This window comes from Patagioenas fasciata, chromosome 23 (assembly GCF_037038585.1).
Source record: "Patagioenas fasciata isolate bPatFas1 chromosome 23, bPatFas1.hap1, whole genome shotgun sequence".
In the NCBI taxonomy this organism is placed as follows: Eukaryota; Metazoa; Chordata; class Aves; order Columbiformes; family Columbidae; genus Patagioenas; species Patagioenas fasciata.
The window spans coordinates 479653-498108 of NC_092542.1; the positions used below are offsets into that span (position 1 = coordinate 479653).

General features: G+C 63.7%; 1 protein-coding gene across 3 annotated transcripts; it reads left to right on the top strand.

The window, feature by feature from the left end:
* NPHP4 (nephrocystin 4) lies at positions 1 to 18456 on the top strand. Of its 3 annotated transcripts, none has more exons than XM_071798371.1 (29): positions 1 to 87; positions 688 to 877; positions 1393 to 1524; positions 2974 to 3146; positions 3431 to 3495; positions 3757 to 3912; positions 4491 to 4627; positions 4962 to 5122; positions 5196 to 5322; positions 7554 to 7721; positions 7890 to 8019; positions 9461 to 9507; positions 9906 to 10117; positions 10215 to 10406; positions 10956 to 11125; positions 11670 to 11830; positions 12183 to 12363; positions 13267 to 13374; positions 13495 to 13697; positions 13774 to 13991; positions 14092 to 14281; positions 14411 to 14494; positions 14578 to 14734; positions 14992 to 15077; positions 15895 to 15980; positions 16377 to 16548; positions 17058 to 17237; positions 17950 to 18093; positions 18194 to 18456. In XM_071798371.1, exons 2-29 carry the CDS (start codon positions 743 to 745, stop codon positions 18422 to 18424), a joined length of 4206 nt encoding a protein of 1401 aa, XP_071654472.1. In that variant the 5' UTR covers positions 1 to 87; positions 688 to 742; the 3' UTR covers positions 18425 to 18456. The 3 variants fall into 3 exon arrangements, with proteins under 3 accessions (XP_071654472.1, XP_071654470.1, XP_065711381.1); XM_071798369.1 differs by lacking the exon at positions 1 to 87 and adding an exon at positions 119 to 220; XM_065855309.2 differs by lacking the exon at positions 1 to 87 and having other exon boundaries at positions 721 to 877; positions 18213 to 18353.

Below are 18456 nucleotides of genomic sequence, written 5' to 3' on the forward strand. Positions count from 1 at the left end.
GGGGTGGTGAGCGGCGCCGCCGCATCCGTCTCCCCCCCCCGCCTGGCGCGGAGTTGGTCGGGCCCGAGAAGATGTCGTCCGGGCACGGTGCGTGCGTGGGGGTCGGTGCGGTGGGCTGGGCGAGCTGTGCGAGCTGTGCGGGTCCTACCGTGCTGCGCGGGCCCCGAGCTGTCTGCCGCGCCCGCCAGGGGCTTTACCCTGCGGCGGACATGCATCCCCGGTGGGTATCGATAGGGCCCGGCGCTCCGGTCCTGCCCTGCCCGCAGCACCGTGGGGTGGCGCGGGTGGGCGCGCAGGCGGGCCTGGCCTCGCGCAGCACGGCCGGTCCTGGCTCCCACGGGTGCGTGTGCACGTGCGCACGGGTGTGGCCGATGTACGTGTGTGCGCACGTGCGCTCTGGCTACGTGCACATGTGTGCACGGACTCGGTAGGTGCGCCACGGGTGTCCGTGCACACACGGGTGTCCGCGGTGGTGGGGCTGGGCTCAGCACGCTGGGGTCCCGCCGTACCCCGGGAGAGCCGCGGTGTCCCCGGGCGTGCCCGCGGGTGCAGTGCTGAGCTCCCGCTCCCGGGGCAGCGCTGGCCCTCGCTGTGGGGTGCGGGCGCCCCGAGTCCCGCCGGGTTGTCTGTACACAACACCACGGCTCTGAGCGTGTTCTGGAACATGCGTTTCCTCCTGTTTTCCAGCCGAGTGCTCGCCCTAGCCGGCGCCGGGAGGGAGAGGTGACCTTCAGGGAGCGGGATGGGCGAGTGGGAGCGCGTGTTTCTGCAGAACCTCGCCGTTCCTCCCCACGGCCAGCGCAGACGGGCTCGCCTGCCGCGCTCCGCGCCCTTCCGCTGCGTCCTGAAGCACCTGGAAGGGGCCGCGCTCACCCAGGTACGGTGGAGGAGAGCTCGGCCGTGCGGCTGCTGAGCGAGCCCTTGGTGCCTGCCCAGTGCCCTTCACGGTGCCACCGGGCTGTGCCAAAGCCTGTAAAGGTGGATGCTTTCAAAACAGTTATTTGGTTTGGGGACAACTAACCAGAGATCTCCCAGAAACACAAATCAAACCTGTGTCTCAATCCTGTGTGTTTTTACCTGCAAATGGGAGTTGGTGTTTCAGTATTTTTTAAGTTAGGTAAGCATTTTAAAATTGAAATACATGTGTAGCACTTTAAGTCTGCTAACTCTCTGTTATATGCTTAATACTCAGTTTCCCCACTGTTGCTTTGCTTGTTCAACCCCTGGCTTTCAGAAAGGTTCTCTGCGAATGCACAAAGCTGTTCCCGGCTGCGTTCCTGATCTGGGCATCACAAAACAGGCACTGCTCGTGCTCTCGTCCCGAAGTGTTTTCTGCAGCTCTGGGGCTGCTGAGCTGCTGTGTCCCTGAGTGGAGCCCGTTGTGCCTTGCAGGGAGCCGAGTACCAGCTGCGCCTGTCCCTTTTCGATGCCACCCACCAGCACTTCTTCGGGAGGACGTGGAGGAGCGGCCGGCGCGCTGCCCGCGCCACCGCGCTGCGCCCGGCCAGGGCGGCTTTCAACGAGGTGGGAGCCGGGCCCCGCGGGCGGGGTCGGTGCCGCAGGGTTTGGGACAACACCCGCTGCCCGGGGAGGAGGTGTGAGGGGCGGTGATGCCGGGGGAGGCTGCTGGAGCCGCAGGAGCTCAGTCCAAGCAGGGAGGTTCTTAATGCATGCAGGGAAACAGCTGTTTTTGCTGGAGTTCGGCCTGGAGCCGCTCTCCTTTGGTGCTGGTTTGCAATGGTGGGCGCGGAGCCTTTTAAAGCAGCGAGTCCAGAGTGCGCGCAAGCTCTGACGTGTTGTCTGTCTGTCCGCCCAGCCCTGCCCGCTGTGGTTTGTCCTGCACACAGGCAGCAGCAATGAGCCCTTGTCCCATCCGGCACCCCTGGGAGCTCTCCGGGCCCGATCCTGTTATCCGGCTCCGCGGCGGTTGTTGGGGCGGGTGATGGCGGTTGGGTGGCTGCAGTGCTCGCAGCCGGCGGCAGAGCGCGGTGTTGCCTCAGCAGCGGAGGGGACGGGAAGGGACGGAGCAGCCTCTGCTGGCACAGCGCTGCTCTGACCTGGGAGCCAAACCGTGCTGGAGCCGCTGCCGTCGGTGCCGCAAACCGCGGTGTCCCTTCCTGGGGACGTCCCGCCGCCGCGTGCTGCGGGCGACAACCGAGGTGTCACGTTTTCTAATTCATAACTTTGTTCCACCTCCTCCGGTGCTGCAGTTGAGTGCAGCACAGATTAGCGCCGCACTCCTTCGTTTGTTCAGATTGGCAGCGTTGTCTGAAGGGTGCCGATGTGCATCTCTTCCCCAAGTGTTTTAATTACTGGCTGCCCCTGCTATTTTTGAGAGGCATTGGTAAAAACTCCACAGCCTGGGGAACTATGGGCTTTTTGCTTTGCGGAGGACCTGCTGCAAGGGCTCTCTGTGTCTTTGCAAGGCAAGGCATCGATCTGCAGCCAGCGGTCATTATTTCAATGTTTTGCAATAAAAGATAATAGAATAATGATTTATTTCCCTGGGCTGTTGCAGTAATGTCTCGCTCTGTTATCCCTTCCTGACAGCCTGTGATTACAGTAAACGTTTTCCCTGGGACACTGCGCTAATGAGTTTTTAATAGAAGGATTAACCCAGCTCTAAATCCTGTCCCGGGGAGGTGACCTGTGTCGCAGCCCCTCCCGCGGCAGGAGGGTTCCCGCTCCTCGGGCTCTCCCGGGGGCTCACACCGTGCCCTAGGCCCCTCTCACAGGCCCTGCAGCCTCTGAGTTACTTTGGCGAACCCGTGTTGCCAACACAAAATAAATGTAAGAAGTTGATGTTTGAGGCTGAAGGAGGTTGAGGTTTCCGAGTGGAGCTGGAGGTCATTGGCCACCAGCTGCGGTTGGGAAGGTTGGATGGGTGATCTGGCTGAACATGCAGCAGGTTTTGCTCTGTCTGGAGCTGCCGCCAGCTCTGAAACGCCCGTGTTCTCTCTGTTCCCATCCCAGGCTGTTTACTTCCACACCTCCCTGAACCACCCCGGCATCACTGCGGTCGTGGAAGTGGTGGTGGTCGCGGGGAAAGAGGACGGGGCCTCTCGGCATCTCTCCTGCGGCTTTGGGCTCATCCCGCTCTTCGGCAGCGGGCCGGAGCCCACGGACCTGGCCGTCGAGGACAGAACGTAGGTCCCCCCGCTGCTGGGTGATGGGGCGCGCTGGGAGTTGGGGTGGCAACGTGCACAGAGTGCAAAGCGTGGTCCTGGGGCTGCGGAAACAAAGCCAGGGCGTGGAAACCTGGAGTTCCGTGCTGCTGGGGAGCGGCGATGGGCTCGAGCGGCTCCTGGCCTGGCCCAGAAGGAGAGGGGTTTTACCGCAGTGGTTTCTTGCTCCTGGGCAGAGCCTGTGGAGGATGGAGAGGCGCCTCGGGGTGGATTCCCTGACCGCCGCGTGTGCTCCTTGCTTTCAGGCTGAAGCTGTACCACGGGACGCCGCGCGCCTTGCTGCACCCGCGCTTCCAGGACCCCCTGGAAAGTAAGAGGCAGCAGACATCGCGTCTCGTGCCTCCCCGTGGCCTCTCACCCAGCCGAGCATCGTGTGTGCGGTCGGCACGATGCGTGGCCCGTGCCCCGGCGGTGCTGTCTGGCCGTGCCTTGCTGCCAGCTGGGAATCCTGGCCAGGCAAAACGAGGTTTTATTTGCTCCCAACGCCGGTGTTTGCAGTAACGATTTCTTCAACAGCAGCGCTGCAGAGCTGTCCGCCCCAGTTCTGGACATCTTGGTGCTCTCTCTTTAGAGAACAAATACCTGACGGTGATGGAGAAGAGCCACTTGCAGTACTCCCTGAGGTCCCACCAGCCCCTGGAGATGATATTCCACCTCCTTCCCGAAAACCTTCTGGTGTCCGGGCTGCAGAACGTTCCTGGCTTGCTGCCAGCTCCCGGGGACACAGGTAGGGGCTCCTTCCCCACGGCAGCGGGTCCGGGGGCTGCGGGCAGGGCTGCACAGTTTTCGGGCACCCCGGGTTCTCTGCAGCGCTGCCCCTTGGCAGGAGGGCTGGTGCAGCCCTTGTGCCCATTGCTCATCCGACAGACGTCAGAGCGGCTCTGCTCTGTTCTTCCTTTAACTGCTTTGCTCCGGGAAGCTGCTAGGGGATAAATGATGGTGCAGTTAATTACAGCTGTTCAGCAGAGACCTGGGAGCCTGTGCAGCTGGTTCAGAGTCCCCCGTGGTGGGTGGGCTCAGGATTGCTGGGGGTCTGGCAGGTTCAGGGGGTGAGCTCTTGCACTCCCAGCCCTCGTTAATCTTTCCCTGTGGGCAGCAGCCTTGCTGTTCGAGCTAGAATTATGTGATCTGAGGACTGAGAGGGTAAAAAGTACCCTCTGTTCTGGGGCTGAGTTACGGGTCAGCCTGCTGTCTGGAGAGCCCTGCCGCTGGCCGCTCTACCGCTGGCCGTTTCTGGGGTGTAACTGCCCATGGGAAGCCAAGTGAGTCTCCAGAGCGGAGTCCGCAGTGCTGCTCGTCCCCCAGGTGACCGCCTGCAGAGCCCCCGGCTGCTGAGCCCGGTCCCGCGCTACCTGGAGCGGCTGTCGGTGCGGCTGCACCCGTCCCTGGAGGAGTTTGAGGAGGAGCTGCTGGAGCTGCTGAACAGCGACCGCCTGCTGCAGGTACCGCCGCGGCGGTCACGGCAGGGACAGCGCAGGCACCCGCACCGATGCCAGCGCTTCGGTTATGGGTGGAGAGGGAAAGCTCAGATAGGTGGCACTTGTGTATTTGTTTCACTTGGAATCTGACTTTTTGCCATGCAAGCCTCCTGCTGGGCCAGCACGCGGGTGCTCTGCGTCGGGTCTGTTTTGACCATCTGGACACTAAAGCAGAGTCTGGGTGTGCTCTGCTGTGGGAGGTGCAGGGGTGAGGTGCCGCGGTGCCCACGGCCGTTGGGCTCTCCAGGACCGGCAGCGCTCAGAGGCCGCCGCCAGGTCCATTGTCTGCCCGTTGCAGGCCAACGCGGCGCCGGACGGCGAAGGGCTGGCGGTTCGGGAGCGGCGGCTGCACGTTGGCGTCCACAACGGCCTGTGCTTCGTCCAGGCGCCGCAGGTGGCCGTGCTGGTGCCGGAGGCGGCGCGGGGCAGCTGCCCGGGGGTGCCCGGCTCCACGGCCAGGTAAGGGGGACCCGCCGGTGCCGCGTCCGTCCCGCTCGGCGCTGCCCACAGCCGCGTCTCCATCCCCATGCAGGGCTGCGGGTCAAGCCCTGGTCCTGAGGAGCCGCATCCACCTGGACGAAATGGTCCCTCACCCGGCGTTCGGGGTCTGCTTCCAGCTGGAGTACGTGTGCTGTGCCGCCGGGAGAGCCGCTGCGACGGTACGGCCGGGCGTGGGACCCCAGCTCCCCCGTAGGGACCCCCGCCCGCCCCCCAGACTCGGCGGCTCCCCCGTAGGGACCCCCGCCCGCCCCCCAGACTCGGCGGCTCCCCCGTAGGGACCCCCGCCCGCCCCCCAGACTCGGCGGCTCCCCCGTAGGGACCCCCGCCCGCCCCCCAGACTCGGCGGCTCCCCCGTAGGGACCCCCGCCCGCCCCCCAGACTCGGCGGCTCCCCCGTAGGGACCCCCGCCCGCCCCCCAGACTTGGCGGCTCCCCCGTAGGGACCCCCGCCCGCCCCCCAGACTTGGCGGCTCCCCCGTAGGGACCCCCGCCCGCCCCCCAGACTCGGCGGCTCCCCCGTAGGGACCCCCGCCCGCCCCCCAGACACGGCGGCTCCCCCGTAGGGACCCCCGCCCGCCCCCCAGACTCAGCGTCTCCCCGTTCCGGGCCGCGGTGCCACAGGAGGGGCCGGTGAGGTGTCCAGGTGCTTTCTGCAGCGCTGCACAAAATACCCTGCCAAGGGGCTTATTGAGTCATTTAATTCCATGTGCTTGTATTTCTGGGCTGTGTACACAGAAGCGTAGCCTGCAGCGGTCCCGCAGTGCTCTGGCAGGCTAATTTGGAAAATTTCAGCTCTTTTTTTTTGTTTTATAAAAGGCTTTTCTTTAGAATTTAGCGTTTAGGCTGGAAAGTTAATCTCTCAGGCTCTTTAATTTTCTCCTGAATGCTGAGGTTTTTGTGGAGCTTGGGCCTGTTGTCCAGACCTTAAAGCCAGGACAAGTCTCTATTGACGGGGGAGACCACGCTCGTTAGCGCCTACTTACCGGTCATTGACATGGAACTGAGTTTAACCTTTCTGCAGGTTAAACCCAGCTTAGGAGTGTTCAGTCCTCCCCTCCATTACCCCAGACCGATGGCTGGGGGTTCGTTAGGGGCCCGAATCATCGTCTGAGCTGCTCATTGCAAATGCAGCGCGTGTCTCTCTCCCTAGAGCTGTCCGGAGCAAAACTGGGGGCAAAGCAGATGTTTGTGAAGTGGGGCAGGCCAGAGGGGTTTGTATGGAGGGGCAGGAGAAGCTGAGCTTTGCTGTCGCAAGTTCGGTGTTGGGTTTAACCCCGTGAACAGCTGAAACCCCGGGGCCGCGGGTTCGGGGCTCCTGGCGCAGGTGGATGTGTTGGCGGTGCCGAAGAGCTGGGGCGGCAGAGCCGATAATCCCAAAGCCGCTTGCTATGCCCTCCTTGCCCTAATTAGCAGCCTGTGCAGGTGATTGTGGGTGCTGGCGGGTCTGGGTTTGCTCTGCAGCTCTGCCCGGGTGAAGGGGACGCTGTGGGTAAGTTGGAGCCTTTATGCTGCCTTTTGGGGGTCAAACATATGTATTGTTTATAACGTATATCCCTTAATGCAGCTGTGTGAGCGTGGGCTCAGCGCCCTGGGTGCTGGTGTCCCTGCCTCAGCCCGTGTGTGCTGAACATGCACAGGGGATGGAAAGCCTGCGTTTTGAGGGGCGCTATATCGTGTGTTTATGTAACATCAGCGCTATGTGATGCGGATCCATAGCACAGAGGTGTCGTCCCTGGGGTGACTGGTGGGGGGACCAGGTGCAGTTACCTGGAGGGAGCGCCCCTGGAGCTCCTCGGAGCCTGCGGAGGGATGGGCGCGGAAAGGTGGGGCTGCTGGGGGAAGCGGGTGCAGAAGAGAAGGAAGGCGCTGGGAAGGGGAGCGTCTGCGGAGCGGGTGGCAGGGGAGCGGTGTCTGTGCCGCGGGCATGGGGCGCTGTGGCAGATCAGAGCCCGGCTCTACCGAGGTGGGGGTGCTGGAGCTCACCCTGTTCCCCCTTTTCCCCCCAGGCCCGCGGTGGGTGCTGGAGCTCACCCTGTTCCCCCTTTTCCCCCCAGGCCCGCGGTGGGTGCTGGAGCTCACCCTGTTCCCCCTTTTCCCCCCAGGCCCGTGGTGGGTGCTGGAGCTCACCCCGTTCCCCCTTTTCCCCCCAGGCCCGTGGTGGGTGCTGGAGCTCACCCCGTTCCCCCTTTTCCCCCCAGGCCCGTGGTGGGTGCTGGAGCTCACCCTGTTCCCCCTTTTCCCCCCAGGCCCGCGGTGGGTGCTGGAGCTCACCCTGTTCCCCCTTTTCCCCCCAGACCCGCGGTGGGTGCTGGAGCTCACCCTGTTCCCCCTTTTCCCCCCAGACCCGCGGTGGGTGCTGGAGCTCACCCTGTTCCCCCTTTTCCCCCCAGGCTCGCGGTGAGGCCGCTGACATGCGCTCGGTGCGCTGGGCCATCTGGAGCCCCGTCCCCGGAGCTGGGGAGGCGCAGGTGGAGCTGCCCCTGCGAGGCGGCCCCCGCCGTGGCCCCTGCCAAGCCCTGGTGTACCGGACCCCCCCGGGCGGCCGCGGCTCCCGCCAGGTAAGGGCTGCTGGGGCAGGCTGGTGGTAGAGAGGCTCTGCTGACGTGCCGGGCTGCCTCCGGCACACGCTGCGGTTTATCTGGCTGCAGGGCAATGGAGTCGTCCCTCGGAGGTGGAGGGGCCTGCGCGTAGCACACTGTCTGAAAGCATTTTGTTTCCAATTTCAGGGGAAGCACGTGGAGGCTGGGACTGTCCAATTCCATGTTTCCACTGATTCGGAAGAACATCTTGTAACTGCTGCCGAGATCCTACGGAAAGACAGGGACAGGTTGGAGAAGCCTCCCACGCCATCGCTGAGTGAGTGTTTTCCAGTTCGCTGACATTTAAAATGTAGCGTGGCACTGGTGTCTGCTCAGGAGGAAAACGCGACTTTGAGTTCCAGTGAGCTGGTTTGTGAAATACAGGAGTGAAGCGACTTTCTGTCGAGCTGCATTCAGCTCTCGGGTCCCGCGCGGTCTCGGTGCGACGCTGCAGGTACCTTGCGGTGTTTCAGTGCTTTATGAGCTTATCCGTCTCCGGTGAGGCAGCGGCTCCAGCTGGCGGGTCAGGGTGGCGCTGGGGGTGGGTGCAGCGTGGGCACTGCTGCTGCTCCGGTGCTGCCGTGACTGCCACGAGATGGCAGTGGCACCGCGGCTGTGCCGCAGCGAGTCCCGGCTCCCACCCCGGCCGTTCTGCCGGGTCTGCTGGTGCGAGGGGCTTCAGAGCAGAGACCCCCACAGGTGCAATGGGGCTGGGGAGCTCTGGGTCAGGCTCTGCTCAGCGGCTCTGCCTCCCGGCTGCGGCTCCAGGAGGTTTCCCAGACACCGTCCAGGACACCGGGGATGAGTGTGGGGATCCGGGGGGCTGCTGGCAGCGGGGGCAGCCGGGGCGGCTCGGCGCTGGTCCCGGCGCTGTGCCGCGAGGTGAGCAGCCGCGTGGGAGAGCCAGCCTGCGCCTGAGCTGCCGAGCGCAGCGTTCTGTTAACTTGGTGTAGTGCTCTGTTGGAAAATGTGACACCATCTGGTCCTTTTGGCCGGGGGAGGCTGAGCGCATCTTCTGTTGGCTCGGCTGCCGGTGCTGCCGATGGGTCTGCGCGTCGTCTCTTTGACACCGGCCAAAGCCACCCCAGCTGAGAGAACGGGGTTTGAGAAGAGAGGGACGCAGGGCACTTCCCTTTGTGCGGCAGTCAGCGTGAAATAGCTGGAATATCCGTGGTGGTGAAAGCAGAATGAGGTGTTGGCATCCCGTGGGTGCAGAGATAGAACATCTGTGCCCTGCTCTGCTCCGGGGGAGCCGCTGCTCGGGGGGCTCAGCTGTGCCAGCGGGACATGAGCAGCCAAACAGAAACACAGCAAAGCTCCGACTGTTCTGGGGCACAAATGCGTGAACAGATGAAGGGAGTGACAAGAAATAATGGAGAAACCTTAAGTGTTCTAAACTTCCACGTCTCATTAAACATCCCACGTGGGCAGCACCACGTGGCCCGGGGAGCCGCGGCTCGGCTGGTGACGGAGCCGCTGCCGTGTGCGGCAGAGGTGGCAGCGGATGGTGCGGGACATGCGCCGCATCCCCTGCCCCGGGCAAGAGGCGTATTGGAAAAATAACCGAAACGCGTGGTTGGGAGGCAGTGACCGCCCCGCTGAGCGGCGTCACCCCGGAGTTTAGAGGGGCAGGCGGGGGCTTGCTGGGGGAGGGCGCAGCCGTGGGTGCGATGTCGGGGGTGGTGGCTGCGCTGAGTATCTCCTGTCCCTCTCCACAGGTCCGCCAGCCCCACCGCCTGTGGCGGCATCACCGCAGGGACCAGGGGTAAGTGCCGCGTGTCAGCGCACACGGTGATGAGCAGCGGCATACGGGGGGACATCCCGCTGCCGGGGCTTAAGGGGAGCTACGGATACTAAAAACCCCTCTTTATGCTTTTTAATATCTTGATGCAGGGATCAATGCATGCAAACGTTTTTGATGAAACAAAATGCTTCCTAAGACCATGTTAAGCAGCTTGATCTTCCTGCTGCGTTCTCACATCCCTCCCCTTGCCAGGGCAGGTGCAGCGGCTGAACACGGAGCAGAGGGGCGAGCCCTTGAGCGTGCTCCGGCACGGGAAGCGGGGCAGCGGTGTCTGAGCCCATTCAGCGGGCGGGGTGATTCAGCAGGGGGTGTGCCTGGGTTCTGCAGGGGGCTGCTCACACTCCCTGTTCTCCTTCCAGCTCCCGGCGTCCCAGCTCCCGTCCCCACCGCGGGGCAGGGGCCGGTCCCCGGTGCCACGTGGCCGCAGCTCTTGGCAGGATGGGGCCATCACTCACCTGGAAGCCGACCTGGGCTCGCCGGACGCCAAGCCCTGTGCCGGTGACCAGCTGCGGGCGCTGCCCTTCACCCCTCTGCAGGTGCCCATGGCCGCCGTGGGGCTGCAGGCAGGCAGGTGACGCTCCCGCCCGTCCCGGGCTCCTGTCCCTGTCACCGGCCCCCCGGGGTCCCCCGTGGCCACCTCCGCACCCCTGAGCCCGGTTTCTCGCCAGCTCCCAGACGGCGCTGTCCCGCGCGTCCCTGGCGCGCCTGCACGCCGCCGGCTTCCCGGACATCCTGGACCGCAACGGGGAGCCGGTGGAGGTCTGTGAGCCGGCAGAGCCGGGGAGCTTCAGCCTGCAGCTGGAGGAAGCCGACCCTCTGCAAGGCAACGAAGTGACCCTGCAGTTCCTGGCCTTCGGCAGGTGGGGTGGCCGATCCCCGTGGTACCTTCTGCAGTGGATCCGAGGGTGGGGAGAGTCCTCCCAAAATCCCCCTAAACCCTCGTGCTTGAGCAGAGGTCCTTGCAAAGGTACCGCATCCCCCAGCACCTGCCGTGGAGGTGATGCCCCGGGGGGTTCTGTGGTGCTGCTCTTGCCCTTTCTGGGCGCTCTTAAATCATATTCCAATTTGGTTGTGTCCATTAGCCCAAGGCGATGTAAAAGCTCATTAATGCTGGGTTTCTCCATAAACGTGTAGTGTAGAGGGGGTTGGCAGTGGGGGGCGGGTTTGGCTGGCGGACCCCGCTCGCGGTGTTCCCGAGGGTGGCAGGAGGCAACTGGAATTCTGAGGCTCTTTGGAAAGCCGAGGCAAACCATATGCCTGCTCTCTTCAGAGAATCCAAACACTCGTGATGCTGCTGGTCTCATGTTCTTCTGCTTCCCAGCGGGTGCCAAACACACGAGGAGCTCGGGCTGGGGAGGCAGCGCTGCATGAGCTCACCCAAAGCTCTCTCTTGCTCTCTCTTGCTCAAGGGACGCCCGGGACAGCGAGGAGGGGCCGTGGCCGAGGACCATCTTCCTCACCTTCCAGTTCTACCGCTTCCCCCCGGTCACCACGCCGCGGCTGCAGCTGCTGGGCATGGACGGCGGGAGCGCGGCCCAGCTCCTGCTCCGGGTGAACAAGGACGGGACCCTCAGCACCGGTGAGCTCTGCCTTCGGCTCCTCGTGCAGCTTTCCCATCAGTCGGATTTGGGCTCGCCTCAGTGGGCCGGTGTCTGCTGGAAGAGCAAACCCGCTAGTTTGTGCATGAAAAACGTTCAAAATGTCCAACGTTAGAAGGAAAACAGCAGCAGTCCTTGGTGATGCAGTTCAGACGTTGAGGTTGCGACTCCCACTGCAGTTAAATGTATTTTTAAAAAAACCCAAAACCCAATAATGGCAACGGGTGAGAGCAGAGAGCCCAGAGCGAGCTGAATGCTTTTCTTTGTTTCTTTCTGTCTTGTTAAACTCTGGTCCCGAGAGACACCAACCACGTTGGGCTGATAGGGCTCCTTCTCCACGTAGAGCAGTTAATGGAGAGGGGTCTGTACAGAGCGGTTCAGTGGGAAGGTGCCGGTCTGGGGGGACCTCGCCCCTCACTAATTGGCAGACAGGTTGATTAAGCGGAGGGTGAGCCAGCGGGCAGGGTTCTCCGGAGTGCCGGTGCCGCGGGGGCTCCGTGCCCGTGACGCTGCCCCGTTCGGCAGGGCCGCCGGGCTGGCAGCTCAGGTACCTGGTGGAGCCCGCGTTCCTGCGCGCCGGGGAGCAGCGCTGGTTCCTGCGGTACCTGGCCCAGCACAGCCTGCAGATCGACGTCTGGGACGGAGACTCCCTGCTCCTCGTGGGCTCCGCTGCCCTCAGGCTGGAGGTATCGGTGGAGCCGCGGCTCCTTCCCGCCAGGCTCAGAGCCCCGCTCGGCGTGCGGGTGCCTTCCCTTTGCCCCCGCATTGAGATGCCATTGCGTTATCTCGTGTCTTTAGTAATCAAGTTGCTCCAGCTCCCCCTGTGTAACTGAGACCGATGTCAACCTGAGGAGCCCCTCACTGTGGGATTTGTCATCTTCTCAAAGCAATGGCAAAACATTAACTTCACTTCCCTGAACTGCTGCAGTATTCTAGGGCCAAACCCCCGCACCTCAGACATGCAGAGACGCCCTTACCTGCCCCTTCACCCCAGACCGGCTCCCCTGTGACACATTTCTGTCCTCACCTTGTCCGCAGCCCCTGCTGCGCCAGGGCCGGGCGGCCGTCAGGACCCACCATGAGCTGGAGGTGGCCACGACCGAGTACGAGCCGGAGGTGCCGGAGCTGGGCCGGGAGGCGCTGCGGCACGGCGCCCTGCGGCCCCTCGGCGTCCGCGTGGCCACCCGGGGCCGCCTGCACCTCTGCCTGGCCAACGTCGGTAAGAGCCGCTGCCCGCGCCAGCCGGAGCTTTGGCGCCGGGGAGGCCGGGGGCGCGTGGGTTGGGTGCGAGCGAACGGCGTGGAGCTCGTGCAGCAGGCACGGGGCCGTACCCCAGAGAAAACCACACTTGTAAGAATGTTTTCTTCCCAGAACCTGCTGGGTGCTTTGGTTTTATATATTTAATTCACCGTCTTATAAACGTTCAGTGACTCCAGGTTCAAAATCTTATCTTGAGCAGAAAGATTAGCTCCATTATAAGATACCGTAACTCATCGTTTCCGTGCTTTGCCTGCGGAGGGACGATGATAAGCTCCTGGGAAGGACAATCTGAGCTCTGCATCCTGGGGAGGGGTTTAACTTGCACCCACAGGCGGGCGGGGGAGGCAGAGGCGCTGCCCAGGGCGGCAGCCGCTCCTGCACTGGGGTTTATTTTTCCTATTGCTCTCTTCTCTTTAAATTCCAAAATGCTGTTGTTAAAGACAATATTGAAAAGCGCAGTGCCCTGTAAGGACGGGGCTGGGATTTACTAGGCTGGGTAAATCCTGGTGGCTTTACAGCCTCGTCCAGCTCTGGGCACGGCCTTTGTGGGAGCGGCATCGGCAGCAGGAGCGGGGCGGTGCGGCAGTGCCGGGGGTGGGGATGCAGAGCACCGAAATGGAAGCGGGCGCTGGCTGGGGCCGGGCGTGAATCGCCCAGGATGGCGCCGTGCCCTTGGTGCCGCTGTCCCGGTGTGCGGTGGTAACAGCAACGGGCTCTGGAGGGAGCAGCATCGTCAGCAAACAGATCCCGCTCCTGCTCTTTAGAATTGTCCGTAAAGAGCTGCAGTGGGCATGACTTTCACAGTAGATTTTATAATGGTGGAAATGGTTTCTGCTCACCTGCCCCTCTCCGCTCCTGCCAGGGCACCCGTGCGAGGACACGCCGGAGCAGCCGCCGTCCCCGCGCCCGTCCCGCTCCTGCGCGGTCCCGGACGGCACCGGCAGCCGGTTCTCCCTGAGCGCCGCGGGCGGTGAGTCCTGCCGGCCCGGGCTCGCCCCCTCCCTCTGCGCGGGTCCGCGTTGGCAGCCCTGTGGCACCGCGGGGGCTGTGCTGGCGGCGTCCATGGCGGTGCCACGGTGATCTCCCGCAGGCGGGCGGGTGTCGCGGGCGCGCAGGCTGGCTGAGGTGGACGGTGAGCTGGCGTCCGCGCTGTGCAGCCGCCGGCTGGAGCCCAGGCCGGTCCCCCCGGCCGTCCCCAGCGAGGCCGCGGCCGCCCGCCGGCGCAAGCTGCGGCGCATGGCGCTGGTGCGGCAGCAGGAGGACGCCGGCGGCGGGAGGACGCCCCAGCTCTTGGTGAGGAGTGGGACACCGGGCTGGGGGTGCCGTGGTGGCTCCAGGCTCACGGTCCCCTTGATCCCCACCCCGGCAGGGCTGGCAGGAGCAACGTGCCCGGGACCTGCAGCTCGTGGCCGCCTACCGGGAGCACACCAAGGGCGAGAGCATCTCGCGGGTGCTCAGCCAGGCCATCGCCGCCACCCGCACCGTGCGCGCCGTGCTGGGCACGGCCGAGTTCTTCGAGTTCGCCCTGAAGAACCCCTACAGCGTCCAGCACACCGTCACCATCGAGATCGACCACCCCGAGCTCAGGTGGGGCTGCAGCGGGGTGTCCCTGTTCGCGTGGGGAGATGCCGGGGTGGCACCGGCTCCTGGCCGGTCCTCACCAGCACCTCTGCTCTCGCTCTCCCAGTGTCATCCTGGACCCGAGGGAGTGGCGGCACTTCAAGGAGCTGACCCAGAGCGTCACGCCAGTGGAGGAGGAGATGTTCCACCTCCGCGATGACCTCAGGCCTCAGGTGTACCTGCGCCCCAACGAGACCGTCCGCATCCCCTTCAAATACCAGACCTTCTCCGCAGACCCTGCCGTCATCGCGGTGCAGGTCGGTGCAGCCCCCGTTGGACGCTGTTCTCATTGAAGGGTTTCCCTCGGCCACGTTTGCCAGTGTGGTGGCACCGCATAGGGCCCTGCGCCGCCGTGGCGGTGCCATAGCCCGCTCTCACACCCACAGGGGCCGGCGGGGCTGGATGCCGGTGCCAACGTGGCCGCCTGCTCCCTGGGGAAGAGCGGGGCCGGGCGGACAAAGCACATCCAGGTGAGGGGGCGGCGAGGGTGGCGCTGGAGGGGCTGCGGGAGGAGGAGGTCGCTCTTGCCAAGCCCCGGCCCTCTCCCGGCCAGGTCTCCTTCCAGGTGAGCGGGGGGAAGCCCATCGCGCTCCTGCACGTGAACGTGGAGCCGCAGCCCCACGTCGTGGACCAGACCTTCCGCTTCTACCACCCGGAGCTCACCTTCCTGAAGAAGACCATCCGGCTGCCCCCCTGGCACACCCTCCCCGGTGAGCCCGTCGCGGCTGCGCTGGCGGCACCCAGAGAGCTCAGCTCTGCTTCCTTGCCCTTTCACAGCCTTGAGCTCCTCGCTTGCTCTTGGGCAGCTTGCCTGCGTTAATTTTATCCTTGATTCCCCGCAGCAGCGCGCCCGTGCGGTTGCTGGCAGCCCGACGTGGGCCGTTCCGGGCTGCGCTGCCCTGCGCGGGGTCGCGAGCACAAAGAGGGAAAAGGCTGAGTGTGGTTCACCGCGGTCTCTCCTCCGCAGGCGCGCCGGTGGGGATGCCGGGCGGGGAACCCGAGATGTTCGTTCGCTGCAGCGACCCTGACATCATTTGCGAAACCAAAAATATGGTACTGGTGATGCTTCGGCATCCGTCTGCCCTTTGCGTCCTCCTGCTGTGGGTTGTTTTGTCAGCACATGCCTTGCACCCCGTTTATCAGTCTGTGGCCGTGAAACCCTGGCAGCGACGAAGCCAGAATTGCCCTTTATTCCCAATTAAAAGTGGCCGCATTGTTTTTGTGGTTGAAGCTGAACGTTGCGCCGTATCTCGCTGCGCAGCAGCCTGCGGTCGCTTGTGCTCTCCAGCCAATACAAGATGGTTAAAATGCCGGGGAAAAGCAGCCGCCTGTCGATAGATGAGATGGAGCTGGGGTGGCTGTGCTGGACTGGGGACTCTTTGGGCCAAGCCCAACCGCCGGCCTGCATCCCTCCCTGCGCAGCCCCTGTTTGCTGATGCCCAGCACGGGTTGGGGTTTGCTGGGCCTGCTTCACAGCCGGGGGATGCGGAAAGGAAAAACAGGCTTGGGCACATGTGTGCAGATGGTGATGAAGGGTAGTTGCTAATTGCCATTGCAGAAACACGTTAGTATGGTAATTGGATTAAGGCTTGTTAGAAAACTTGGGGAAAATTTGCCAAAATTTGATTACAGATGCAGACCTGGAATGCAATAGTTGTTTGTATCCTCTTTTGTAATTAAAAATACTGGAAGAGCTCAGCCAAGCTGTATAATAACTTAATAACATAGTTTAACTAGATGCTGAAAGCATCTGCTTTTGTAAGTGGGTTGATGGCGGGTTTTTCCTTTAATGGAAGGAAGCCCTGGAGCCCTCATTAGCCGGTTTGATCTCGAGGTTAACTGCGGGAACACGCTCTCCTTCTGCACGCAGGGCCCCGGGGAGCCGCAGGACATCTTCTTGAAAGTAGCCGGAGGACCAAGCCCGCAGATCAAAAAGTTCTTTGTTGCTATTTATATGTGAGTAGCAGGACCCCAAAAAGTGGCCACCGTGACCCCCACGCGTGGCGGGTGGGAGGGAGCTCACACCCCCCTGCCTTGCTCGCGGCTCGGAGCCCGGCCGGGAGGGTGCTCGGAGCCCGGCCGGGAGGGTGCTCGGAGCCCGGCCGGGAGGGTGCTCGGAGCCCGGCCGGGAGGGTGCTCGGAGCCCGGTGCAGGGCTGCGCAAAATACTTGTGGCTTTGGGTTTTACATCGTTGTCTCTTCCTCTAAATAATCCCTGGCCGGAGCATCTCTGGTGTGCGGGCTGATGCCTCCTGGGCCAGCCGCGCCGTCTCTGCGTCGGTGGCGCTGTGGGAGCGGGTGGGACTGAGCCGGGTCCGGGTCAGTGAGCCCGGTCGGTCTGCGTGTGCCACAGGGACGCCTGGCTGGCGGCGCCGGTGCAGATCTGGCAGTTCTCCGTGCACTCGCTGCAGCGCCTGGACGTGGGCTGCACGGCCGGGCAGCTGTCCCGCCTGTCCCTGCTGCTGCGCGGCACCGCGGCCCCGCGCAGGGTGCGCGCCTTCGCCTCCCACCCCCAGGAGCTGCAGGTAACCGCGGTGAGACCCCGGCCCGGGCAGGGCGGCCCCTCGGGATGGCGAACAGCGCGCTGCGTAAAGCGCTGGCGATAATTATCTTTTGATTAGAGCTGTCATGTGCAGGATCATCGGCGTGAAACCCCGGAGGGCAAATTATCTGCGTTAATGAGACCATGTGAAGACTAACAATTTCTTTAGAATTCATTCGGCTGTAATTGCAAAAGTGAATAATAAGTGGCACAAAAACATCATCGCTGTCCCGTAAACAAAGGAAGAAGTGTCCCTGGGTGCAGCCCGGGAGGGGACAGGGGGAGCTGCCTCTCCCCGAGCAGCTTCTCCCTCCCAGCACAACTCGGCGTAGGTGGGGTTTGGTAGTGCAGGGCTTTAGGAGCAGTTGGGTCTGGGGTTTGGTAGTGCAGGGCTTTAGGAGCAGTCGGGTCCGGTTTACGCTCCGAGCTGGCTGTTGTGGAGCCGCGATAGGCCGCGGTGCTGGCTGCAGCTCCTGGTGCTGGTTTCCGCAGGTGGATCCGGACGGCGCCTTTGTCCTCCCCGCCAGCGGCGCCCAGGAGCTGCGCATCGGCGTGCGGCCGCGGCGCGCGGGCAGCCGCTTCATCTACCTCAACCTGGTGGACGTGGAGTCCCACCAGCTGCTGTCCTCCTGGCTGCTGTGCCTGGCCTGCCGGCAGCCGCTCATCTCCAAGGTACGGCGGCTCTCGTGGTGACGGTGCGGGGCCGGCGCTCGCGGTCTGCCCGGTGACCCGGGGCTGCCTCCTGCTGCTTTGCGGTTTTTGACGCTTGTGGCTCGAGAACAGATTTGGTCCTCTGGTGCCTGAATAATCTCTCTGAAGACTGTGGTAAATGTCTCTCGGGTGTTCTGAGGGCAGTCCCATGCCGAGGGGCGTCAGCTCTCACACGCCCCTGGTTGGGAAATGAAGGCTGCAGCGCGCTGCTCTCCGTTAGCGCTGTGCCGGCAGAAGCCTTGCCTCGAAGATAGAAACTGCATTTCCTGGCTAATGTGTTCCTTTTAAAGACGTTTCCCTGAACACTCTGTACCGGGGAAGGTTCAGATTGGTGCTTAAACCGCTGCTTCCGTGTCCCCAAAGCCAGGCTGCCCGCACGGCGGCACCGGAGCGCGCACCGCGGCTCCGCCCGCGGAATCCCATTAACAAGCTGCGGGATGAGCCGGCCGGTCCCCTCCCCAGCGCTTTGGGCAGCCGTCCTCGCTTCTGCGAGCATGCTCTCGCTTGGAGGTGGTTTCTTTGTACCTGTGGGCAGAGATCAAACGAGGGCTGTGGCGGGAGGGACGTGGCGGCCTGCCCCCAGATGGATGCACCGTGCAGGAGGCTGCTCTCTCTGGCCAGTCTGGGGGAGACCCGCTGTTCTTTGCCCCCCACGGCCGTGCTCCCCCCGCAGGCGTTCGAGATCTCGCTGCCCGCCGGTGGCGGGAGGGGCTGCAACAAGCGCATCACCTACACCAACCCCTACCCCTCGCCGCGGCTCTACTTCCTGGCCACCAACCGCCCCGACCTGCTGCAGTTCAAGGAGGATTCCTTCCAGGTACGTCCCCGCGCTGCCGCCCCCGCCGCTCCCCTGCCCTGGTGCTCGGGCCCGTGCCCTGGCGCTGGCGCTGTTGCCAGGGTGCTGGCGCTGTTGCCAGGGCGCTGGCGCTGTTGCAGGTGGCCGGCGGGGAGGTGTACACCATCGGGCTGCGCTTCGCGCCCAGCCGGGCGGCGGGCGAGGAGGAGATCCTCATCCACATCAACGACCACGAGGACAAGAACGAGGAAACCTTCTGCGTCAAGGTTCTCTACCAGTGAGCCCACGGTGGCACCGGGGCCGCGCTCTGCGCCCCGGCGTGTCTGTGTCTGTGTCTCTAACGGGGCCGTGATGGGCCCCGGCCCCTCCGCTCCCCTCCGCTCC

What these genes read in the sequence shown, in the direction of transcription:
- NPHP4 (XM_071798371.1), top strand. Translation starts at nt 743, where the DNA reads ATGGGCGAGTGGGAGCGCGTGTTTCTGCAGAACCTCGCCGTTCCTCCC. An exon ending in ACAGCGACCGCCTGCTGCAG is followed by an intron (nt 4,628 to 4,961) that starts GTACCGCCGCGG and finishes TGCCCGTTGCAG; the next exon opens with GCCAACGCGGCGCCGGACGG. An exon ending in CAGTTCCTGGCCTTCGGCAG is followed by an intron (nt 10,407 to 10,955) that starts GTGGGGTGGCCG and finishes CTCTTGCTCAAG; the next exon opens with GGACGCCCGGGACAGCGAGG.